A 26,546-nucleotide genomic window follows, 5' to 3' on the forward strand; every position below is an offset into this window, starting at 1 on the left:
AACTTTTGTTCCAAATGACACTGAGGTGAATCTCAATTTAAAAGTAAGTCTGCTGGAAGCCGAACCATTGTGATCTCCACGGGCTAGAAGAGGAGAGATGGGAAGCTACTTCGTAGTTTGGCGATGTGACCCTGAGCAGACTTGCTGCTCCAGTGTTTTTGAATGTGGTCTTGGAAAGTTTGGTCCTTCCCTCCTGGAGAGCAGTGGTCTGCAGATCTCAAGGAAGGTAGACTCATTCTGCTACAGACTGAGGGACTTAGGTCAACAGGTAAGGGGTGCATAAGCTTGAAGCAAGTTAACCCTTAAGACCAGGTGGAGTGCCATTACGAGATGACCGTGTCCCAGGCTCTGTTAAATACAGTGACTGCCCCCTACCGCTGGCCCAGGACTGAGGGTGTCCATGGGATGTGGTGGAACTCGGGTGGGTGGGTCCCCCAGCTCTGTCCTGGCTCATGTACACCCAAGAAGCAGCCTGTGCCCGAGTCCCCGCTCCATGCTTCCTTGTCCTCACCCCTTGCCTCCCTGCCCAGGTCAGTTACTTACCCACCCCTGCCAGCCTTGGCAACAAGACCTGAGTTCCCGTCCTTCCTTCGGACCCTGGCCAGACGTCTCACGTGCTTCCTGGACCCAGCCGGCTGTCCACTTCGGGTGGCACTGGGTGAACATCTTGGCCCAAGATGAGGACCGTGGGAAGCAGGGCGGCTCTCTGGCCAGCTGGGGCTAAGCCAGACCAGCACCTGTGCTGAGCCCCCTCCAACATCACTCTCAGTGGGCACTAGAGAAGACAGAAGCCATCCTCCGGTAGACAGAGTGCCAAACACCCACGGACATAATAGCCCTCCTGAGCAACCTAGGTCTCTGGTACCATGAAAGTCTTGCTAGGCCTAGCGATTGGGGCAGGTTGTGGTCAGCCACATGCACCCGCACCCCGAGGCCCTGGCCACCCCCAGAGAATGCCAGCCCCCGCCCCTCCGCTCATAGTTTACTGCAGCCTGCCGCCCAGGGTGGTTCTGGATAAGGTACCATACAACCTGCCTTCCCAGGTCCAGGCCTGCTAGTTATCTCACACTCACACTACAGGCTCAGGAGCAGGTCAGGTGGGTCAGGTGGTCCTGGTCACCTTGGTGTCTCCCTGTCCCTGCAGGGCTTGCTGGAGCTGGTGGCCCGGGGAAGGTCCAGGGGTGGTCTGAGTCGGGCCCCACATACCCCACACCATGCCAGACCAGGCAACCCCAGGAGTATTGCGAACCTTACAGGGTTTTCTGGGCTGAGGGGCCCAGAGTTGGTCCGGGAGAGGTCTGAGTCAAGACCCAGACACCCCAACGCTGCGGGCCTATGTCAGGCCTGACATCTCCCAGACCCTGCAGGGATGCTGGGCCAAGTGGCTGGGGCAGATCCAGGTCGGGCCCCACAGCCCAGCACATGTCTGCTCTGGATACCCGTGGCATCTCCCAAACCCAGCTAGGCTTGCTGGATCCGAGGGCCCAAGGCAGGTCTGGGTCAGGTCACAAAAGCCCTGCATCTGCAGGCCCTAGCCAGGGCCAGTGTCTTCTTATCCTGGCAGGGCTTGCTGGAGCTCATGGCCTGGAGCAGGTCAGGGTCAGGCACCACAACCCAGCACCAGGCTGGCCATGGCCACCACCGGATCATGCAGGGCTGGGTGGACCCAGAGGCTGGGGACTGGTCCAGGTGAGGTCCCCCACACCAGCACTAGGCCGGGCCTTAGCACCCTGGTGTCTTCTGGGACCCGCAAGACTGGTTGGGCCCAGAAAATGGGGGTGGGTCCAGGTCGGCCCCACAACACAGCACCACACTGGCCCTGGCCCTCCAGTTTCTCCTGGACACGGCAGGGCTTGCTGGAGCTTAAAGCCCAGGGCAGCTCTGGGTCAGGCCCCACATACCCAGAACCATACTAGTTTTGGCCACTGGGGGCATCTTTCAGAACCTGCACGCTGGCTGGGCCTGGAGGATGGATACAGGTTTGGTTCAGGCCCCACAAGCCAGCACCACGCTGGCCCTGGCCCTCCCGGGTTTTCTGGACCCTGCAGGGCTTGTTGGAGCTTACGGACTGAGGTAAGTCCGGGTCAGGCCCCACACACCCAGCACCACGCTGGCCCGGGCCCTCAGACATCTCCTGGAGCCTTCAGGGCTGGCTGGGTGTGAAAGCGCAGGGCTGGTCTGGGTGAGGACCTAAATGTCCTGCACCTGCAGGCCCTAATCAGGCCTGGAGTCTCCCGGAACCTGCAGGTCTACCAGGCGCCTGAGGCCAGGGGTAGGTCTAGGTCAGGTCCCACAAGCCAGCACCATGCCGGTCCTGGCCCTCCAGTGTCTCCCAAACCTGCATGGCTTGCCTAAGTCCATGGCCCGGGGCAGGTCTGGGGCAGGCCCCACAACCAAGCACCATGCCAGCCCTGACCACCCCCAGTGTCCTCTGGACCCTGCAGGGCTTGCGGGAGCTTATGAACTGAGATAAGTCCAGGTCAGGCCCCACACACCCAGCACCACATCCGCCCTGGGCTGTCTGGGTCTCGAGGCTCGGGGCTGGTCTATCTAAGGTCCCACACCCATATATATAAGGCCCCACCAGCCAGGCCTGGTGTATCCCAGAATGTGCAGGGCTTTGGTGCCCCATGGCCCAGGACAGGTCCAGCTGAGGCTTCGCACACCGGTGCCCCACACTGGCCCTGGCCATGCCCAGAGTCTCTGGGCACCTCCCAGACCCTGCGGGGCTTGCTGGGCCCAGTGGCCCAGGGCAGGTTGGGGCAGCTGCAGTTGCTTGGCATCCTGAGCACCCCTGCATCTTCTGCTTGCCCTGCAGGCCTCCTGCTTCCACAGCACAGCAGCCAAGCCCTGGCGTCCCTGAGTTCTCCGTTTGCCTGCACCCCACCTGTACCCTGGAAGGCAAGTTCTTGGAGCAGTCTGGGATGCCACCTTAGGGCATGTGTGGGCTTGCAGGAGCCAGGGCCAGTGGAGAACAGCAGGGTGGTGGGGTAGTGGGGTTCTGCTCAGGGAACAGGAGTCTGAGGGGCCGGGAGCACCCTTTCTGGGAAGCGAGTAGCAGGGACATTGCCCCTGCCTTGAAGGGCACAGGGATGGGATGCGGTACTTACAGCTTTGGAAGGTGACAGAGAATGTGTAGAAGACTCGGGGAGGGGCTGGTGGCAGGAGGCTGCTCGCTCTGCTTGAGCCTGGAAGGCAGGACAGAGACAGGGCTCTTCAGCCAGGAAGGGCAAGAGCAGTCACACAGCCGGGGTAGAGGAGGCATGGGAGACCCGCTCAGAGGGATCAGGATCGCAAGCTGGCAGACACCAGGCTGTGTAGGCCCAGTGGGGTTTGGACGCTACTGGGGGTAGTGGGGAGGCCGAGGAAGGGAGTGCAGGGCCAGACAGAGTTCCTGATGCCACAGCTGCCCTATGACTTTTGTCGGTCCCTTCCTCTTTTTTTTTTTTTTAGGTTTGTTTATTTATTTTGAGAGAGAGTGAGAGAGCATGCGGGAGGGGCAGAGAGAGAAGGAGAGAGAGAATCCCAAGCTGGCTCTGCACTGTCAACACAGAGACTGGTGAGGGATGCGAACTCACAACCATGAGATCATGACCAAGCCAAAATCAAGAGTCAGATGCTAACCAACTGAGCCATGCAGGCGCCCCAGTCCTTTCCTCCCTTAAAAAAAATATCAAAAATCATATTTTACTACTGCCTTGCTATCTAGGCAAACATAAATCCAGGCTCCATTCATTATTACCTATTCATTATAACTTTATCGGTTTTAATTAATTTGTTTATGTTTATTCATTTTTTGAGAGAGAGAGAGAGAGAGAGAGAGAGAGAGAGGGAGGGGCAGAAAGAAAGAGAGAGGGAGACACAGAATCGGAAACAGGCTCCAGGCTCTGAATTGTCAGCACAGACCCCAATGCGAGACTGCAGCCCACGAAACTGAAATCATGACCTGAGCTGAAGTCAGGTGCTTAACCGACTGAGCCATCCACGCACCCCTCGATTTTTTCCTTCTGATTTTACAAGTGGGTAAAATTCAAATATTTTCATGGGTCTTGTGAATAAGTTGGCCCTGCCTGGAGTGTCACCTGCTCATCACAGGGTCATTGGCTTGTGACATTTAGGACAGACCCCCAGGGACGGGCCCTGCCCTATCTATAACATCATTCTTCCTTCCTCTAGCTTCTGCGTCCTCTCAGGAAGGTGCTTTTAAAGATCACCAATGGGGCAGAGATTGTCTTTGATGCTAATGGAGACAGAGTTACAGGATTTGACATTTTCCAAGGGCATCAAACTGTAAAAGCCTGTTCTACTCTGTCCACGTAGATGTATGTGACCCACAAACCTCCTCAGGGGGTGGAATGATGGTCCAGTTGATGGAGGAGGGGCTCCGGGTGAGTTGTACACAGATCACCTCAGTCCTGGCGAACTAAAGCCAGCGAGGAACTCAGAGGCCAGTGGTCCAAGTGGCTGTCTGATGTAGAATGTGGGGGGGGGGGGGTCTAAATTGGGCCAGTTGTAACTCATCTATGTTTTTTGGCCATAACCAGACCCTTCCGTGAGGGGAGAAGAGGCATTTACTTATCATCCAAAATGAAAATATTGGAGCCACCAATGTCGAATTAGAGTTTGCATCAGGGATTTACCCTAGAGTAATTTTTAAAGATTTTAAAATGTTTATTTATTTTTGAGAGAGAGAAAAACATGCAAGCCAGGGAGGGTCAGAAAGAGGGGAACAGAGGATCCTAGGCAAGGAGCCTGATGCTGGGCTTGAACTCCCAAACCATGAGACCATGACCTGAGCTGAAGTCAGACACTCAACCAACTGAGCCACCCAGGTGACCTTACCCTAGAGTATTTTTCTTGTCTGTACTCAGGGACCTGCTTGGCGAAGAAGTGGGGAATTTACTGGGAAGATGGAAAAACACTCCACCTCACACATTCCCATAGAGCATCTGGGAGGCGCGGCGGGACAGGTGTCCTTGTTTTGTTTATTAACAGTCAGTTGCCAGCTTTGGGTAGGTATGTCCAAGTGTCTTCTGTGGCTCACAGAGACACCCTGGCCCCCTGGTGCCAGCATTGGGTGTGTTATTCCTTCCATTGCAACCCCCTTCTTCCATTGATGGCCTTCAGGTTTTCCAATTGAGAGTCAGGCGCCCATCCTTGGACCACATTCAGAGGGCTCCGTTGAAGTCCTTTTCAACTGGCCTGACAGGAAAGAACACGGTGCTCCCCTTTGGGGGTTGGGGACCCAGCACCCCAACACTTCCCTCAAAGGTATTCTCACCCCCAGCCTCCTTCCCCATGACTCTTGCCCTCAGGTGGGAGGTGGGCTCAGGGAGTCAGACCATCCCTTTGCAAGTCCTGAGCAGATCCACTGGCTGTCCAAGGGAAGGCTGTGGAGGGGGGAGATCAGTACCTGTGTCCTTCATGCCCCAGAGGCTGGAATGGCACCATTGCACACAGTGTTCCCAGGCTCGCCACCATCAGACCCACCTGAAGGTTTATTTCATTTGCTGCGTCTGTGGGTGCCTCTCCAGTCTGACTTTGGTATAACTATGGTGTTTTTCTGCTGAAAGGAGCCTTGCCTTCTTGTGTGGGAAGGACAATGGAATGCTCCCCTGGGATGTTCCCACAGGAACCCAGCACCCTGCCCCTGGACTGGTCACTGACAACACCTTCTGCTCATCCTTCCTCTGCTTGCAGCCTGAGTTCCAGGATCCAGCCAGATCCACCAGCAGGGAGATCATCATGATGTACCCTTTAAATACCTCACAAATTTATTTGTCAGTTATACATCAGCAAAGTTAGAAGAAAGAAGAAGAAATGAATGAATCGGTACATGGAATATGTGGAATGCTCATGGGATCCTCCCTCCCTGTAGCTGGCCTCCTTACCATCACATGGCAGGCAGGACTCTATGTCTCCCACAGACATGAAGAAATGTCTTCTGTGTCCCAAGGAGCAGTACCCAAGCCAGGCCAGAGTCCACTGCCTGCCCAGGATGGACACCTTCCTGGTCTTTGACGAGCCCCTGGGGTTGATGCTGACCTCAGTGATGCTCACGTTGGCCAGCCTGACCATGTTATTCCTAGTGATGTCCCTGAGGCATTGGGACATGCCCATGATCAGGGCCAACGACAGGGCTCTCAGCTGCATGCTTCTCACCTCCCTAACTCTGCCCCTCTGCCCCTTGCTCTTCTTCAGCCGTCCCACCCCTGCCACCTTCCTTCTCCACCAGACAACTTTTGCTGTCATGTTCACCATGGCCATTTCTCCATCTTGGCCAGACTGTGGTCCTGGCCTTCAGAGTCACCAGGCCTGGCAACAGGGCTTCAGGTATACTGTGCCTCCACCCGGGTTGTCCTCATCACCTGATGATGCGAGTATTTCTCTGTGGGGTCCGGCTGGGCAGCTTCCTACCGTTCCCTGACAGGGACAGCCTCAGAGTCCAGCCACGTTGCCAGGGGGCACTGTGCTAACAGCTCAGAGCCTGGAGCCTGCTTCGGATCTGTGTCTCCCATTCCCTCTGCCCCTCCTCCCCTCTCAAAAATAAATAAACATTAAAAAAAAAAGATGCTGGACATATGGATAGTCATTGACTATTCTCTTTGTAGGTATTGTTGAAAATCTTCACAAATGAAAAGGTTTGGGGGCGCCTGGCTGGCTCAGTCAGAAAAGCATGTAATTCTTGATCTTGGGGTCATGTGTTCAAGTCCCACATTAGCTGTAGAGTTTACTTTAAACAAACAAACTTAAAAAAATAAAACTAAAGTTTGAAAAAGGCCCATGATACAATAACAACAACAATATTAAAGGTGGTAACATGTTGGTGAGGAAGTTAAAATCCACATCCACTATTGGTGGATATGTGAAATGGTGCAGCTACTTTGGAAAACAGTCTTGCATTTCTCCAGGAAGTTAAATGTAGAATGACCATATGACCTGCTAAATTCCACTCTTAGATAGATAGACAAGGGAAGTGAAAATATACGTCCACGTGAAAACTTGTGCACAAATGTTAAGAGCAACGAAAAAGTGGAGACAACTCGAATTTCCTTCAACTGATGAATGGGTAAACAAAATGTGCCATATCTATGCAGTGGAATGTTATTTGGCCATAAAAGGAATGAACTACTGAAAGTACAACATGGATGAGCTTTGAAATGTCCAAAATAGGGAAATTCATAGAGACAGATAGTGGTTGCTAGGGCTGGGCTAAAAAGGCTAAAAAGGGCAGTGTTTCTCTTTGGGGTGAAGATATAGTCTAACATCAATTTTGATGGTTGCACAAATATGTGGATATACTGAAAACCACTGAATTCTACACTGCAAATGGTGAATTTTATCATTTGTGAATGAAAGCTCAATAAAGTTGTTACCCAAAAACAAAAAAAGAGAATACATTACAAAATGTGGCCCTTCATTATATCCTGATCTTTAAAAAAAAAAATCAAATTATTTTAAAAAGTGGAGGGGTGTCTGTGTGGCTCAGTTGCTTAAACGTCTGACTTCAGCTCCGGTCATGAAGCCTGCTCTGGATTCTGTGTCTCCCTCTCTCTCTCTGCCCCTCTCCCACTCGTGCTCTCTCGCTCTCTCAAAAATAAACACTTTTTTTAAGTGGAGATAATTTTAAGTTGTAATGCTTAATATTCAGTAGACCTTTTTAGAAAGGTAAACCTTTTTTGAAAGTTTTTTTTAATGTTTATTTTTGAGAGAGTGAGTGAGACAGCGCCGGTGGGTGGGGGGGAGAGGCAGAGAGAGACAAGGAGACGGAGCACCAGAAGCAGGCACTGCGCTGACAGCAGAGAGGCTGATGTGAGGCTGGACTCACCAACCATGACATCATGACTTGAGCCGAAGTCAGAGGCTTAACTGAGCCACCCGGCCGCCCCCCAAATTATTTTTTTTCTAAAAAATTGATAATGGAATTACGGTTATGTTAGAAAATTGTCCTTGTTTTTGCAATTACATATTGTAGTTAAAATAGGATACCAAAACACTGGGATTCCTTTTCAAATGACACAGAATGGCAGAGTGGCTGGGGTTAGTGGGTGGGGACTACCCCTGGGTTGATGGTCACTGAGGCCACATAATGGTTGTCTGCTTTTCTGTATGTCCAAAATTCTCCATAAAGTAGAGGTTTCGAAAATTCCTTAAAGAACCGGCAAGAATTGAATAGAGAACGTGGGTTTGTGAATCGGTCCTGTGCGGAAAATTGGCTGCTATGTGAAAAGTATGTGGAAAACATCTTCCACCAAGCACTAGGCCGGTTCTCAGAGCTCCTCGAGATGCCCACATTTGGAGTGCAAGAAATGCTCACCTCAACCTCACACGCACCCGAGGGAGGTGAGGGCAGCTGTACAAAGGAAGGTGACTCAGGGCTATGTCTGCACCTGCCTTCCTAAACCCAGGTTTCGCTCTCAGAATTTTGACAATTCCGGTTGTCGGTATAGGAGAGTTTCTCCACATCTTAGTTCTCCAAACGGAGAACAAAACGACCCACTCAAAGTTTTCTAATGTTGCGCTATTGTCAAGAAAATATAAACGTTGTGAAAATCTCGATTATGACACCAGAGGGATTTAGCGGAGACCACACATCACCTTGGATGGAGGAATGAGAGATGCCTGCCTTCACCCGATGAACAGAAACATCGAGACATGGACATAACATTGGAATGCGTGTCTCTGTCTCACACAAAAAGCACATCGAAACACTGATTTTGACTTCGTGCCTACGTAGGTGTGTTCGTGAAGCCTGCACCCTCGACAGCTGGTGCTGAGATCGAGCTGCTGCGGTGCCTCCAGACCTCGCGCCGCCGCAGGGCCTTCTGGGAGGTGTAGTACGAGACCCTGGGTGTCCACCACTGCCACCTGGTGGGCGAAGCTGGAGTACCTACAATTCCTTATAACTTAGAACTCTTCCCGAGGCTTCCCAGACTCTCAGGAGCCGCCGACTGCGCGCTTCTGGAGATCAGGAGCCTGGACAACGGTAGCTTCTGGAAATTATAGTGAGAGAAACCCGTTTCACTGCAGCCAAGGCCTGGCCCGTGAGCCTGGACTACAAGTCCAGGGAGGGCCCGAGCCGCAGCCCAGGCCCGGTCGTGCACGTCCATTGGGTGGATACTGCACCGCCGCGCCTTCTGGGAAACGTAGTCTGACTCTCTGGGCTCTCGGTTGTACTGACTGCTGGACAGAGCTGGGCTCCGGCCGTAAGACTACAACTCCCAGAATACACATGCGGCGGCGTTCCGACGCTCCGGAGTCCTCGGCCTCAGCGCGGGACTTTGTTGTCCTGCTAGTTCCGCTTTGCGCCCTACGCCGCCGTCGGGCGGTGAGGCTGCGGTGGGCTCTGGTACCAGGTGTGCTCCGCTGTGTGTGGCCGTCCCGGGCGGTCTGGTCAGAGCCCCAGTCCCGGTCTGGCTCCAGGTCTACGGACGGGCCGTCTCGGCGTGTCCGCCTGGACTCCTTCCCGCCACAGGGCGGGGCGGTGCCGGCTCGTCCGCTTCGGGGCTGGGCTGGGTGTCCGTCCCGAGAGCGGAGGGCGGTGCGAGGAGCGGGGGGGGGGGGGGGGGGGGCTGCAGGTTGACTCCGTGAGGACCTCGGAGTCGGCCGAGGCGTTGGCCGCAGGGATCCTGACAGCCCGACCCCCGGTGAGTGGCCGCTCGCCCTCCCTCCCCGGGCTGGGCCTGGACTCTGCGCCCAAGGGTTGCGTGGGAGTCTGTGCCCTCGCTTGTCAGCCTTGGGTCGTTGTCCCCGCTCTTCCTTCTCAGCCGTCTTGCGGGCGGAGGAACGTGGAAAACCTCAGTAATCCTGCAGTCCTCACGTGTATCCCTGAAATCCTGTAACCTTTGAAGACCCAAACAAAACCTCCCAGCAAGAAAATTCCAGACCCACGTTCCAGACAGCTTCAGCTACCACCCATTTAAGGAACAAACAGTTCCCGTCTTTCCATCATCTGGAATGATTTGTCTAAAAGAGGGAACATCTCTCAATTTGTTTTTAATGAAGCCAATGTAACTATGATTCTAAGACTTGTAAACTCTGAGCTCAGGCTCCTCATTTAAAAAACAAAACAAAACAAAACAACAACAAAAAAAAAAACAGACCCTAGGAACTGGGAAGTGCTTCCTGAGACTTGTGGGGATTAAGAAAATTTCTATTAGTGCTACAGCGCCCAGAGCGGAGAGAGAACCCTTGGCAAATGGTTAACATAATCAGCAGTATTAACGTTATCATTTTTATATACCTGGTGGTATAAAAAAGGGAGGGGACAAGAAGGGGAATCCTAAAGGGGACTGTACATTTGGTCTTACAGAAGATCACTAGTCGATCTATAAATTGGTGGGATAAGTAGGGGGTAAACATCTCAGTGTTATGCCGGCTCGCCTCTGAAATGGCTGATGCAGACCCCTGATGCCCACAGGAAGGCTCAGGTGTATCATCCCTCGGAAGCCAGAACCGTTTCAGGACATCTCCCTGTACACCTGGCGGCATCCTCACATTCCCATGTAGCCCCTCCCCGCTCTTCCGGGAACTTTGCAAGAATAAGGATCTTGACTCAGCAGACACGTGGGTGACATTTCAGGAGCAGATAACCTTGGATGATGTGGTGGTGGACTTCACCCAGGAGGAGTGGGGGCTGCTGGGCCCTGCCCTGAGGACCCTGTCCCACAGTGTGATGCTGGGGACTTTAAGGCACCTGGTTGCCGTGGGTGAGGCTGTTCCCACGTCAACTTGTATTTGCTTGGGGTCTTGGCAGAGTGGGTTTGACATAGCTGGGAGTGTGGAGTCACTGGAGTGTTTCTCTACATCAGACCTCCCAGCTTGAATCACCTGGCTGGCTCAGTTCATAAAACACGTGACTCCTGATCTCTGGGTCGTGAGTGCAAGCCTCACCTTAGGCATAGAACTTGCTTAAAATAATAAAATAAAATGTTCTTACAAGTAAAATTTATATTAAAAATAAAACAAACAAAACCTCACAGCTTGATCACTCATTTGGACAGGACCTTGGACCCCAAAGCCAGATACCGTTGCCCACCTAGAATTCAGAATAGAGCCACGGATGATGGACAGAGGGCTCTCCCAAGATTCCTGCCTAGGTGAGATGGTGAAAGGATCTTTGCAGTCAGTTTTTATTTATATGTTTCTTCATATCTTCCTTTTCTAGTGGTTTTCATTACCTGTGGCATTTCCATAACTCCATCTGGATTATTTTCCTGTTGTTTGAAGAGCCCCATTCATCATTTCCTTCAGAGTGACAAAATTCTCTCACTTTGTGTTTGCTTGAAAATGCCTTTGTTTCATTTATTTCATTTTGGAAAGATACTTTAGGCAGAGAAGTTTTAGCTTGTCAGGATTTTTTTTCCCCCTCAGAACTTTAAAGACACCATGCGGTTGTCTGGTTCTCTTCCAGACCCCATGATTTCTGTTGAGAAGTCAACCTCCATCTTATTGTTACTTTGAAGACAATGGGTATTTTTTATTTTTATTTTTTTGCTAATGATACCTTTAGAATGCACAAATCTTAAATATACAATTGGAGAATTTTGATAAATGTGTGCTTATATGTAATTCTCACCCAAATGGAGCTTGAGGACATTTTCATTACCTCACAGAGTTCCTTTGTTACCTCTTTCCACTTAAGAAAGGCAAACGCTGTTGAGATTTTTTTTCTAACATAGGTTCTTTTTGCCTTTTCTAGAACTTCATATAAAGAGAATCATACATTATTACTTTTGTGTAAGGCTTATCCTCAGATTTTTGAGATTCATACATGATATATGCATTATTATTTCATTCCTTTTTTACTTTTTACTATTTAGGATATTTTATTTTTTAAGTTTATTTATTTATTTTGAGAGAGAGGAAAGTAAGCAAGCAGGGGAGGGGCAGAGAGAGAGAGAGAATCCCAAGCAGGCTGTGTGCTCTTGAGTATGGAGCCTGATGTGGGGCTCGGACCCACAAACTGTGAGATCATGGCCTGAGCCAAAATCAAGAGTTGGACATTTAACTGACTAAGCCACTCAGGCGCCCCACAGGTATTTTGCTTTTTGAACGAATTGTAATTCTCTTGATATCCATTGATATCCATTCTCTTGATAATGAACATTTGGATTATCTCTAGGGCTATTATGAATAATGCTGCTGTGAACATTCTTGTGTAGTGCTTATAGCAGACCTATGTTTTCATTTCTCTTGGGTTAATCTAGGAGTGGAATTGTTGGGTGATAGATTAGCAAGGTTTGATTTTATTATTTTTTTCTCTTATTGTTAGGTTTGTATTTGTTAACATCCTAAGAAAGCTTTATGCCAAGATTACAAAGATACTTTCCTGTTTTCTTCTGGTACTTTTATACTTTTTGCTTTTACATTAAGACCTATGATCCATCTTGGGATGCCTGGGTGGCTCAGTCGGTTAAGTGTCTGACTTCGGCTCAGGTCATGATCTCACGGTTTGTGGGTTCCAGCCCCACATCGGGCTCTGTGCTGACCGCTCGGAGCCTGGAGTCTGCTTCCAATTCTGTGTCTCCTTTTCTCTCTGCCCCTCCCCCACTTGTGCTCTGTTTCTCTCTGTCTATCAAAAATAAATAAATGTAAAAAAAATATATATATAGAAGACCTATGATCCATCTTGAGTTAATTTTTATGTAAGTGTGAGGTAGTAGACAAGGCACTCATTATGGTTATGTAGTTCCAGCACCATTTAAAGAAAAAAATTTCCTTCATGTTATTGAACTGTAGCCTTTGTTGAAAATCAACTGAATGTGTATGTATGGGTCTCTTTCTCTGCTCTCTTCTCTTCCATTGATCCATTGTTCCTGCTCTGTGCCAGCATCGTACATCTTAATTATCGTACTTCACAGTGAATCTTGAAATGAGGTGGTGACCACCATCCTCTAACTTTATTGTTTGTAATTGTCTTGGCTATTCAGGTCTTTGGCACTTTCATATAAATTTTATTTTAATTATTATTTTTTCTTTTTTCATATAAACTTTAGAATCAGTTTGTCAGTTGGAAATTGTCAAGCTTTTTCATTTCACAACATTTCTACTTGCCTTACATCTCTAGATCATTTTGGAAGAATTTATGTCTAACATGTTGAGCCTTCTAATTCTGTGATCATGGTGTATTTATTTGGGTACTTCTCTCAGTAATATTTTGCACTTGTTAAGTATATGGGTCATGCACATCTTTTATTAAATTTATTCCTAAAAAAAAAAAATTTATTCCTAGAAACTTAATATTTTTCATGCTGTTGTAAATATATCTAATTTTATTTTCTAACTGTTGCTAGTATATACAAGGATAATTTATACTTTTTTAATGTTTATTTATTTATTTTGAGAGAGAACGGGGGAGGGGCAGACAGGGAGAGAGAAAATCTCAGGCAGGCTCTGTGCTAACAGCACAGATGCAAGGTGTGATCTCACGGTGAGATCATGACCTGAGCGATATTAAGAGTCAGACGCCTAACCAACTGAGCTACCCAGGTGCCCTAGTGTAATTTATTCTTTAATTGACATTCTATCCTGTGTGAAATTCCTAAAATCACTAAGTTAATTTATCTGTCAGTTTCCTTGGATGTCTTATATAATCATGTCATCTTCAAGTAAAGATTTATTTCTTCCTTTTCAGACTTTATGCTTTTTCTTTTCTATTAAGTTTATTTATTTTGAGAGAGAGTGATTGAGAGGTGGGGAGAGAGAGAATCCCACGCAGGCTCCGTGCTGTCAGTGCAGAGCCCAGTGTAATTAACATACAGTGAGAAGTGCTATTCCTAAGAGTACAGTTCAATAAAGTTTTGCAAATGTATATTTGTGTGACCCGTACTCCAGTCCACACATAGAATATTTCCATCTCCCCATACATTTCCTTATGTCTTTTATCACTTAGGACTCCCCCAGTGTGGCAACCATTCTTCTGGTACCTGTCACCAGATAATCTGGTAGATTATCCGGTACAATATTAAATAAAAGTAATGAGAATGGCCATCCTGCCTTGCTCCTGATATTAGGGGATAGCATTCAGTATTTCACCATTAATTATGATCTGATGCCCTTTATCAAATTGAGAAAGTTCTATTCCTGGTTTACTGAGTTTTTATCATGAATGGGTGTAATCAAATACTCCACGTACATCTGTTGACATGATTGAATTTTTTCTCTCATCCATTGATTTCTGCTTTCTGTTATTGCCTTCCTTTGTCTTGGTTTAATTTGCATTCCCTTTTTCTGACTTTTTGGGTCAGAAGCTTAGGTTGTTAATTTTAATGCTTTCTTCTTTTTTTTTTTTTTTTAATTTATTTATTTATTTTGAGAGAGAGAGGGAGAACACAAGTGGGGGAGGGACTGAGAGGGAGAGAGAGAATCCCAAGCAGGCTCTGTGTTGTCAGTGCAGAGCCTGATGTGAGACTCAAACTCACGAACCATGAGATCATGACCTGAGCCAAAATCAAGAGGTGGATGCCTAACCAGCTGAGCCACCCTGGCGCCCCAATGCTTTCTTCCTTTCCAATGTTTGCATTTATAGTTACACATTTCCCTTTAAGCCTTATCTTAACTGCATTCTGCACATTTTCACATGTTTCATTTCCATTATTGTTCAGTTCATTGTTATTTTTGTTTTCCAGATGTTTTGATCTGAATGGTAATGAAAATACAACATATGAAACTGATTTCTTCTTTGATTTGTGAAGTACATTGTTTAATTTCCGAGTATGAGGGGATTTCTGTTATTGATGTCTAGATTATTTCCATTGTGGTTCAAGAACATATTCTGCATGAGTCCAGTCCTTTTAAATGTATTGATAATGTTTTTATGATACAGCGTGTAGTCTGTTTTGGTGAATGCATATTCTGCTACTGTTGGGCGTGGTGTCTGATAAAGTTGCACACACTTTGTTCCTATGGACTGTCGTGTCTGCTTGTTCTTTCAACTGCTCAGGGAAGAGTGTTAAATCTCCAACTGTGACTGTATTTGTTAATATATATGTTAATGTTTCTTAATCAATTTTTTTTCATGTGTTTTAAAGCTGTGTTACTGAGTTTAATGACATGTTAGATTATTGTGTGTTCCTGGTTCCTATTCTACATACCGTCTCATCACTGTGAAATGACCTTCTTTTCCTCTGGTAATACTTCTTGTTTTGAAATCCACTAGTTGATTTTAATGTAGCCAAATAGCTTTCTTATACTGCAGTCAATATACAGCTTTATATGGCTTTTTCTGTACCTTTACTTTCAGGTTATCTGTTGAAATGTTAAAGTGGGTTCCTTGGAAACAGCATTTAATTTGGTCTTGTTTGTAACCCACTTCAGCAAGCTTATTCTTTTTTTTTTTATTTTTTTTAACGTTTATTTATTATTGAAAGACAGAGTCAGAGCGTGAGCAGGGGAGGGGCAGAGGGAGAGGGAGACACAGAATCTGAAACAGGCTCCAGGCTCTGAGCTGTCAGCACAGAGCCCGACGCGGGGCTCGAACTCACAAACTGTGAGATCATGACCTGAGCTGAAGTTGGACGCTCAACCGACTGAGCCACCCAGGCGCCCTAGCAAGCTTATTCTTTAAGACTGTTCAGTAAATTTGTATGTAGTGTATAATTACTGATATGCTTGGGTTTTATATTCTGCTTCATTTGGTCTTTGTTCCTTTGTTTTCCCATTCAGGCTTCTTTGGCCTTAATTTGGTATTATTTGCTATTCCATTTTGTCTCCTTGTTTTTTCCTTTTTAGCATTATGTCTTTTTAATCTTAATCTTAAGTCTTATTTGCCTTATGGTTAAAATACACATCTTTAATGTATCATATACTATCTGGAATTAATATTGTGCCACTCAGTGTACAGTGTAACAACTCACATTAATATAATCACAATTTTCTCTGTTGTCATATATTTTACTTCCACATATTATATAAACCCCACTGAGCATCGTTATTCTTGTTTTATACAGTCAACAGCCTTTTAAAGGAATTTAAAGTAATTTTGTACAATATTTTTTCCCAATTAATTCGTTTTTGGGTTGCTTTTAATTCCTTTCTACAGATTCAGTCTTCTACCTCTGATTATTTCCGTTCAGTTTAAAGAACACGCTGTACCCGGAGGGAGCTTTCACATAAAGTCTGTCATCACGTTAAAGTCTTGGCTCCTCCTGGACTGTCCTCTTCTGCCACTCTGGCCTGGATGAGCCTCCCACTTGTGTTTCAGTTCTCTCTGAAAGGCAGGTGCATTTCACCAACTGGTCTTTGGAGAGCAGACCTCTTTACAGGGAAAAATGAATGACATTGGAGAGCATTGATGGTTTGGTTCTTACATCTCCAGGTATGGCACTTAAAACCAGACTGTCTCTGCCTTTCACTCTTTTTGGTAAGCCACTAATAGGTGTACAATAAAAAGTTGGATTTTAAAAGTGGGAATTTAGTTTTCATGTATATCTTTCCCCCAGGGACTGCCATTTAGCATGGTTTTACTAGCTATATTTTTAACATTGAAGTATGTAATGAGGTGCCGGGAAGTTTGATGTCAGATGTTAAACTCAAGATGTTCTCTACAGATTGTTGCTCTTGAACAGTGAACACCCAGGATGGTACCTTTGATCAGTCTAGATAAACTCTCTGCCGTTACCTCTTCAAATGTTTCCTCTGCTGTGATCTCTCCTGCAACTCCGGCTACACATTAGTCTGTCAGGCGTGTTCTGTTTTTATTTTATTTTATTTTATTTTATTTTATTTTATTTTATTTTATTTTATTTTATTTTATTTTATTTTATTTTATTTTTTTCTTAATTTTTTTTTCAACGTTTATTTATTTTTGGGACAGAGAGAGACAGAGCATGAATGGGGGAGGGGCAGAGAGAGAGGGAGACACAGAATCGGAAACAGGCTCCAGGCTCTGAGCCATCAGCCCAGAGCCCGACGCGGGGCTCGAACTCACGGACCGCGAGATCGTGACCTGGCTGAAGTCGGACGCTTAACCGACTGCGCCACCCAGGCGCCCCTATTTTATTTTATTTTATTTTATTTTATTTTATTTTATTTTATTTATTAAGTTTGAGAGCAAGTGAGAGAGAGCAGGGGAGATGGGCAGAAGGAGAGAGAATCTTTTTTTAAAATGTTTATTTTTGAGAGAGCACCCAAGTGGAGGAGGGGTAGAGAGAGAGAAGACACAGAAATCTGAAGCAGGCTCCAGGCTCTGAGCAGGCAGCACAGAGCCCAACATGGGGTTCAAACTCATGAACCATGAGATCATTACCTGGGCCAAAGTCAGACACTTAACTGACTGAGCCACCCACATGCTAAGAGAGAGAGAGAGTCAGTCAGTCTTAGGTGGGCTCCGTGGTCAGTGTGGAGCCCAAGGTAGGGCTTGATCCCCTGGCCCTGGTGGCATGACCTGAGTCGAAATCAAGAGTCAGATGCTCATCCAGCTGAGCCACCCAGGCGCCCCAGGTGTTCTATTTTTAAATTCTTTTTTCTCCCTTTGTATCATCATAAAATTTCCAATAACCTGCCTTTCAATTCACAGATCTTTCTTTTCCTGTGTCCAGTTTGTTAAGTCCATTAATGTTTATTTCAGATGCTATATTTTTATTTAGTTCCAGAATAGAATTTTCATTTGGTTCTTTTTTCAGGTTTTCCATGAAATTCTGTGTTATGTTTATAATAGATTGTTGTTGTTGTTTTCCCCAGTCAGTGTGAGGGAAACTTTATTGAGGCCCCAGGGCCATGGGGCTCAGGCAGGAAGCCACATTGCAGGCAAAGGAAGAGCAGGTGGAGGGGCTTTATTGACCTTCTGGGGGTGCGGGTGGTGGTTGTGGTTGCACGTCTGGCGGGAGCACAACGCTCGCTGTGCTTGTATTTCCGGAAGAGCTGGTAGAGGGAGGGCTGGGTAATGCCATCTCCAGGCCAAGCGCCAAGTGCAGGACTCTTCTTGGATATTGTATCTGAGAGAGTGCAGCCATCCTTCAGCTGTTTGCCTCTGAGTACAGACGCTGCTGCTCGGGTGGGATGCCTTCATTGTCTTGGCTTCAACATTCTCAACAGTGTCACTGGGCTTGACCTCAAGGGTGATGGTCTTGATTTTCAGGGTCTCCACAGAGATTTGCATCTGTGCATCTGCTGCTCAGCCGCTGAGTTGAAGAGAAAGAACTAAAACCGTTATTTTTAAATCTTTTCCTACTACTTCTAATGTTTGGTATGTCTGCTTCTATTGACTTTTCTATGGACTTTTTTCTTTTCTTTTAAAACTTTTTTTAATGTTTATTTATTTTTGAGACAGAGACAGAGCATGAGTAGGGGATGGGCAGAGAGAGAGAGGGAGACACAGAATCCAAAGCAGGTTCCATGCTCTGAGCTGTCAACGCAGGGCTTGAACTCACAAACCAGGAGATCATGACCTGAGCTGAAGTGGAATGCTTAACCAACTGAGCCACCCAGGTGCCCCTCTATTGACTTTTTTCTTGATTATGAGTCACATTTTCCTGATTCTTTACATGTATAGTCAATTTTTGTGTCCTAGGTGCTGCAGACAGTGCATTGGAGAGACTATGGATTGTTGCCTTCTAGCAAGAGTATCGGTTTTGTTCTGGTGGGCAGTTATATTACTTCAAATCATGCTAATCCTGATGAGGTTTGGTTTAAGGATTTATCGACGGAGTGTAACTTTGGCTTTGCTTTAGTACTTGGATGTAGTCCTTATCCTTAGGGCCTGGTGTTCCCTTCTAAGATGTAGCTTTCTCAGGTCTCCCCTGAATGCCTAGGGTGCCTATTGGGTCACGGCTGCAATGCCCACCAACACCGGGTAACTTCTGGAGCCTCTGCTCAGCCCCCAGCAGCTGTTCTGTGGCAGGCGTTAGCCTTCTGTGCATTTGCAGTTGAGGTCCAGTCAAGGGCTCCAGGAGAAACCCTTTGCACATTTCTGGACCCCTCTTTGGTCTGTGTGACGTAGCGAAAACCTCCTCACATTCAATTCTATAGCCTTTTCCCCATCGTCAGAAACATAAGGCCCACCCACCTGATGGGAGTCAGGCTGCTGGGGAGCATGATTGAGTACCCTGTCTGACCACCTCACAGACATGTCACAGGCATCCCCAGTGCTCCAGGTGTGTCCCCTCTGCCTGATGTGCTGACCACTCTTTTTGTTTATCTGCCTGCCTGTGGAGTCCTCTTGTCCTCTGTGTACATTTTAGGCACTAGTCACAGTGTGAACAGGACAGATAAGGTCCCCATCACTGTGGAGACCAAAGCCTCTAGCGTATGGTGTCTGAGGAGGGACAGACAAGAAATAACAAAAAGAACAAGGTGATGTTGACTAGTGTGAAACAGTGGTGTGAGGCAAATAAAACAGGACAGTGAGCTGGAAGGTGAGGAGCCCATGTGGGCTGGGAGGTTAGGAAGGGTCTCTCAGAGGAAGTGACCTGGGAGTTGAGAGCTGAATGATGAGGAGGGAAGGGTTGCTGACACCTAAGACTTTGGAGACCAAAGGAAGGCCTTCAAGGAGAGAGGAACTGCGTGTTAATGATGGACATGGTCATGCCCAGGGAGAATGAAAGGAACCCAGAATGAGTAGGAATGAGGATAACTGAGGCAGTCTGACCCGCTTCTGGGTGCATTGGACAGCTTGTGCAAAAGAGGTATTCTCTTGGTGTTGTGAAACTGCTTTGTTTGGAAGATTCATTTGGTATCAATTACAAGCAGAAGGGATGTTAAGTGGGGAGATGGATCAGAATTCCAAGAGGTCCAAGCATTAACGGAGGGTGGCTGTCCCAAACATCTTGTCTTTATGAATGGCTGCCTGTTCCATGGCCTGTCCCGTAATGGCATCCCCTCTGCCTGTTGTGCTACTCACTCTTTTCATTGGTCAGTCTTCCTGGGGGTTCTTTTTGTTCTGTTTATACCTTTTATGGTTTCTCTTCTCAAAGTTTAGTTCGTGTTTTATTTTTATTTAAAAAAGGTTTTTTTAATGTTTATTTTTGAGAGAGAGAGAGGGAGAGAGACAGAATGAGAGTGAGGGAGAGGCAGAGAGAGGAGACACAGAATCTGTATCAGGCTCCAGGCTCTGAGCTGTCAGCACAAAGCCCGATTTGGGGCTTGAACCCACAAACTGCGAGATCATTACCTGAGCCGAAGTCAGATGCTTAACTGACTGAGCCACCCAGGTGCCCCATAGTTGGTATTTTAAAGCATCTACCCTTGCTGTGCACATCCTGTTGCTTTTATCTTGACATTCTCACTCTAGCAGTTTTCTTCCAAGCACTCAAATTGTTTTTAATTTCCTTCCAGAGTAGAAAAAGAGACCTAAAAGCCAAGAGTCACCACCAACAGAGGCCTTTTCTGGTAAAGAGTTACCAAGCAGCAGAGTGAACCTGACAAGATCCACAGTGGGTGATTGCTGGCCTTGTACCCGAGCAGACAGTCGGGAGTCTAGGGATGAGCCAGAGAAGCAGAAGATGCATGACGGCAGCTTGGGGTCAATGGAACGTGAACAAGGGCAAGTAGTGACCCAGGATGGGGACTGGGGAAATGCTGAAGTTGTGGAAAAATGCAGCTTCAATTCAGACTTTCTTTCTGCACAGAAATTTCTTGTCAAAGAATATTTCTGTCAAATTGACTCAGTTCAAAGCTTCCAGCATAATTTTGTTTTAAAAAATTGTCAGGAAAATCTTGGTAGTGAAGAAAGCTTATAAAGGCAATCCACGTGGAAAAGCCTTAGGAAATCTGTATAAATTGAGCATGGTAAATATACCAACCAGAGCATATACCTTTCTACACATGAGATTATTAATGTAGGAAATAAACCCTATGGCTTTAAAGAAAGTGGAGATTTTTTTACCCATAGCTCATGCTTCTCTCACTTCATGAGAACTCATACTAAGGAGAAACCCTATGAATATAATGCATGTGGGAAAGCCTTTAAGAAACTTTCATCTCTTTCTTACCATCTGAGAAATCACAATAGAGAGAAAGCCTATGAATGTAATGAATGTGGGAAGTCTTTCTGGAAGAGCCTTCACCTCATTTTGCACCAGAGAACTCACACTGGTGAGAAACCTCATGAATGTAATAAATGTGAAAAGTCTTTTAGCCATAGTTCTTACCATAATGTACACCAGAGAATTTATACTGGAGAGAAACCCTATAAATGTGATGAATGTGGAAAATCCTTCAGTGGAAGGTCTAATCTTAATGTGCATAAGAGAACACATACTGGAGAAAAACCCTATAAATGTGATGAATGTGGAAAAGCCTTCAGTCACAGCTCTCACCTTAAAGTTCACAAGAGAATCTATACTGGTGAGAAACCATATAAATGTAATGAATGTGGGAAAAACTTTCAGTTTTCATTTATCCTTCACTCAGTGTAAGAGAACACACACTGGAAAGAAACCATATAAATGTCATCAGTGTGTGAGAGCTTTCAGTCAAGGTTCTAACTTTATTGGGCACCAAAGAACTCATGCCAGAGGAAAAACACTACATATTTCATTTTAATATATAAAAATTGTACACATACATTTATTATTTAAAAAAATTTTTTTAAATGTGTATTTATTTTTGAGAGAGAGAGCATGAGAGGGGGATGGGCAGAGAGAGAGGGAGACACAGAATCCAACCAGGCTCTAGGCTGTGAGCTGTCAGCACAGAGCCCAACGTGGGGCTTGGACTCACAGACCACGAGATCATGACCTGAGCTGAAGTTGGATGCTTAACCAACTGAGCCACCCAGGTGCCCCCCCAAAATTGTACACATACGTTTAAATTTTGTGTCATTCCCAGAGAAGGGCTGAACCTGGGTGGCATTTGATACCTTGGAAAATTTTTCATTAATGAGATCAAAGCTCTCTTCAATAATACTAATTAATATGATCACCCAGTGTGGGAAGGACTGTAGCTCAGAAGTCAAAATAGGTTGATGATATTTGACTGAATGACTGAATGACTGAATGACTGAATAGACTGTTCCAAAGAGTCAGAATGCTATTATTTGCTTCCTTGCTCCCCCAGAGCTACAAGATTGGGCTGCCTCTAATGTGTTTCAGGAAGTCATTATAAACTAATTATGGACAGTGTGTAGAAACATAGAAAATTCCTATAATACAGTTCACCCTTGAATGACACAGTTGTGAACTGTGCAGGTCCACTTATAGATGGGTTTTTTTCAACAAATACAGTACAGTATTGTAAATGTATTTCTTATGATTTTTTTCTCTAGCTTACTTTATTGTAAGAATACAATATATAATACATATGACATATAAAATAAGTGCTAATTGACAGACCGTTTATATTATTGATAGTGTTTCCAGTCAATAGTAGGCTATTAGTATAGTTTTGGGAGTCAAAGTTATATGTGGAATTTCAGCTGTGCAGGGAGTCAGTACAACAATCTCCCACATTGTTCAAGGGTCAGCTGCAGTGAAATGTGCTGAATTCTTGTGACTGTGTTGCCCTATATGTGCATTTGGATAAGGGCTTAGAAGGAAACATAAATGAACATAGCTGATTAATGCGTCTTGGGATATTGTATGGCTTCCTTTTATGTTCAAAACTGCCACAATTTTACAATAAGTAAAAAGACAAAGAGGAGGGGCGCCTGGGTGGCTCAGTCGGTTAAGCGTCTGACTTCGGCTCAGGTCATGATCTCGCAGTCCGTGAGTTCGAGCCCTGCGTCGGGCTCTGTGCTGACAGCTCAGAGCCTGGAGCCTGTTTCAGATTCTGTGCCTCCCTCTCTCTGGCCCTCCCCCGTTCATGCTCTCTCTCTGTCTCAAAAATAAATAAACGTTAAAAAAAAAAAGACAAGGAGGAGAAAGAAGATCAAATGTCAGTCTGAATCACAGAGAAATGGGTGTATGAAGGTAGCAAAACCAAGAGGAAATGTAAATAAATTTAGCAGTCAACACAAGAAGTTAGAAAAAGTAATTCTTTTTTTTTTTTAAGTTTATTTATTTATCTTGAGAGAGAGAGAGTGCACAGGAGCAGTGGAGGGGCAGAGAGAGAGGAAGAGAGAGGAAGAGAGAGTCATCCAAAGCAGGGTCCGCTCAGTATGGAGCCCAACATGGGGCTTGATCCCATAACAGCCACATCATGACCTGAGCCAATACCAAGAGTTGGATGCCTAACTGACTGAGCTACCCAGGTGCCCCAAGAAATTATCTCTAATCAAAGTAGAAGGAAGAATCTAGTAAAGATAAAAGCAGAAAATACATGGTAAAAGGCAACTCTAAGAAAAACAAACTGGATAAATTCCAAACTGATATGATCAAGAAAAATGACACACAGGGACGCCTTGGGGGCTCAGTCGGTTGAGCGTCCGACTTCGACTCAGGTCATGATCTCATGGTTCGTGGGTTCTAGTTCTGTGTCGGGCTCTGTGCTGACAGCTCGGAGCCTGGAGTCTGCTTTGGATTCTGTGTCTCCCTCTCTCTCTGCCCCTCCCCCGCTTGAGCTCTGATTTTCAAAAATAAACAAACATTAAAAAAAATTTAAACAAAAAAATGACACAGATTTACAACACTGGGAATGAAAAGAGAAATACATAAAGAAAATAATATCAAAAAATTGTACATTTTTCTGTTAATATACTTAAAAGATTAGATGAAAAAGACAGTTTTCTAGGAAAATATAATCCTGTCAAGTACAATATTGACTGAAGAACACACTAAACCTAAATAGACTAAACATTTTAGATTAAACTGCAAAAAAATTCTCATTTACCCATACACATAAAATTCTAAGCCTAAACTGTTTATCAGTGAATTATTTCTACCCTTCAAGAAGTAGAAAACTCTTTCATACACAACTGTTCCAGAATATGTAGAAAGCTGAACATTTATCTTTCTTGTGACACCAGTTGTCAAAGCCCAAAGAAAGAACCGTGAAAGGCCAATATCTCTCAGGACTATTAATGCAACAGTTCCAGATCAGATCCTGCCAGTAAAGATAGTAGAGCGAATACACTTGAATTTAGAAACATTCACTCCAGGAATTAGGGTGTTGACTATTAGGAAATACATAACTAGAATACCCCGTTGTAGTCAAGCAATGGAGAAAACTAGTCATCTCAATGATTAATGAGAAGTTGATAAAACTTAATATTTAAAGATTATTTAAGGAAAAAAAACCCTGGTAACAGGAAAAAAATATTTTTATCAAATGATACCAGTTTTAAATAGTGACACTAGCACGGAGGTTGGCAAACTATGGCCCACAGGCCAAATCTCGCCCATGTGTTTTTGTAAATCATTTTATTGGAACATAGCCACACCTGCCAATGTCCATATTGTCTACGGCTGCTTTAACAACTAAGGTGGAACTGAGTAGTTGTGAAAGAGATTGCATAGTCTGAAAGGGCAAAATATTTACTAGAAAAGCCTTGCCAATCCCAGATCTAGAGCCATCTCCAGTCTATTCAGGGAGGACCAAGGCACGTTTGCTCACAAGTCCTCATGTATGAACAGGAAACTGACAAAAGGAGTACAAATGGACAAGAAATACATGAAGAAGTATATGAGTTCATCACTCATCAAAGAGATGCAAATAAAAATGATGGAAACCAATATTTGGGCAGCTGTTAGGAGGTAGGCAGTATCCCAGGCATGCAGTCTACATTACCTCATTTAATACAAAGATCCTGGAGAGGCAAGTTCTATTATTTCCATTTTATAGATGCAGAAAACACAGTCCAGAGAAGCCAATTGGCAGGTAACGATTGGCAACAATCTTAAAGGACCATGTTGGGAATGGCAAAAATAGCAAACAGTGTTGCCTGCCTGGCTCAGTCAGTAGAGCATGGGACTTTTGACCTGGGGGTTGTGAGTTGAAGCCCTACGTTGTGGGTAAAGTTTACTTAAGAAAAAAAAAAAAAAAAAGAAAGAAGGGGCGGCTGCATGGCTCAGTCAGTTGAGCGTCCGGGTCTTGATTTCAGCTCAGGTCACCATCTCATGGTCTTGAGATCAAGCCCTACATCAGGCTCAGTGCTGACAGTGTGGAGCCTGTTTGGGATTCTCACTCTCCCTCTCTCTCTACCCCTCCCCACTCTCTCAGTCACTCTTGCTGTCTCAAAATAAGTAAACATTAAAAAAAAAAAAGGGGGCGCCTGGGTGGCTCAGTCAATTAAGCAGCTTACTTTGGCTCAGGTAATGATCTCATGGTTCATGGGTTGGAGCCCCGTGTGGGGCTCTGTGCTGACAGCTCAGGAGTGTGGAGTCTGCTTCAGATTCTCCTCTGAGAGTGTCTCCTCTCTCTCTGCCCCTCTCCTGCTCACACTCTGTCTCTCCCCAAAATAAATAAGTGTTAAAATATTAAAAAAAAGAAAACTTAAAAAATAGTAGGGAAGGATTCTATTCAGCACTCATGGATGGTTATATAGGTTCACTGTCTTTGTAGGGTAGTTAGGCTGGAAATGTCCAGATGTAAAGTAAAGTACATTCATGGGTTGATTCCTCAATCTCCCCTTTCCAATTTACCCATGGAAATAACTGCCCAGCTATGAAAATGTGGGTGTAGGTTCTTTGTTACGGCATGGTGTGTACTAGCAAAATATCAAATGTTCCCCAAGAGGAGGAAGTTTAATTATGGTGCAAAAATTAAATGGCATATTGTTGTGTGACAAAATTAGGTTCATAACAACACGGATGATCCCAACTGTATGACATTGTAAACCTTTCCCATGGGAGCTCTGTGGAAAAATGTCACCCACATGTTAACAGTTTGTTATCTGTGGGTGGTGGGATTTTAAGCAATATTTTCTCTTTGTCTTTTCCTAAAGGAGTTTAATTTGTTTACAATAAATGTATATAATTGGAATTTAAAAGAAAATTATTTTCATCTAGGAATAGTGTTAAAATAATGAAATCCAAAATTTTCATTGTTCCATGTTACTGGGTGGGAAATAGAATACAGATCATTCATGTGTGTGTAGCCAGAGATACGGTCATTGCTATTAGAGTGGGAGATTGACCTGATAATATACAGGAATGAGTATGTGTGTATGTGAGAGACACAGAGAGATTAAAATTTTTTAAAATGGGGGCACCTGGGTAGCTCAGTTGGTTAAGCATGTGACTTTGGCTCAGGTCATGATCTCGCGGTTCGTGAGTTTGAGCCCTGTGTTAGGCTCTGTGCTGACAGCTCAGAGCCTGGAGCCTGCTTCACATTCTGTGTCTCCCTCTCTATGCCCCTCCCCTCCTCACCCTCTGTCTCTGTCTCTCTCTTTCAAAAATAAACATTAAAAAAATTTTTTTTAATGTATCCACAAAGTAACACGCCTGCTTCTTAAAAGCTAGCTGTATGGGCCTCAGCAGCCTGGCCAGAATGCAAATGCCCATCTGGCGACCCTGGTGGACCAAGGCTGGCTCTCCACACCATAGACGTAAGCATGGTGAGTTGGTGTGTCCCTCATTTGTGAGAAGTAAAAACGTCTCCATCATTGGATGTTCAGGACATAAAAATAACTGACAAAACCAGGATGCAGCTAATATGAATTCAAAACAACCAAACAATCAAGGAAAAAGTACAGCCTTTATAGAAGCCCCCCAAATCCACAACTTAACTTA

The 26,546-nt window shown here is 45.5% G+C and overlaps 1 protein-coding gene and 1 long non-coding RNA gene across 3 annotated transcripts in view; both read left to right on the top strand.

Annotated features, from left to right (window-relative positions):
- LOC122495199 (translation initiation factor IF-2-like) overlaps positions 1 to 6,634 on the top strand; it is a 10,145-nt gene extending 3,511 nt beyond the window's left edge. Inside the window, exons 3-5 of the mRNA XM_043600957.1 lie at positions 2,819 to 2,901; positions 5,128 to 5,271; positions 5,701 to 6,634. Coding sequence (XP_043456892.1) covers positions 2,819 to 2,901; positions 5,128 to 5,271; positions 5,701 to 5,705 — 232 coding nt within the window. The 3' untranslated portion in view covers positions 5,706 to 6,634. The remainder of the gene's footprint in view (positions 1 to 2,818; positions 2,902 to 5,127; positions 5,272 to 5,700) is intronic.
- A 2,538-nt stretch (positions 6,635 to 9,172) lies between these two features.
- On the top strand, positions 9,173 to 21,081 carry LOC122494680. 2 transcript variants are annotated; one of them, XR_006300248.1, is made up of 3 exons: positions 9,226 to 9,647; positions 11,004 to 11,099; positions 20,275 to 21,081. It is a non-coding gene; the product is annotated as an uncharacterized LOC122494680 (long non-coding RNA). The 2 variants fall into 2 exon arrangements; XR_006300247.1 differs by having other exon boundaries at positions 9,173 to 11,099.
- The last annotated feature ends 5,465 nt before the right edge of the window (positions 21,082 to 26,546 follow it).

This window comes from Prionailurus bengalensis, chromosome E2 (genome assembly GCF_016509475.1).
Source record: "Prionailurus bengalensis isolate Pbe53 chromosome E2, Fcat_Pben_1.1_paternal_pri, whole genome shotgun sequence".
Taxonomy (NCBI): Eukaryota; Metazoa; Chordata; class Mammalia; order Carnivora; family Felidae; genus Prionailurus; species Prionailurus bengalensis.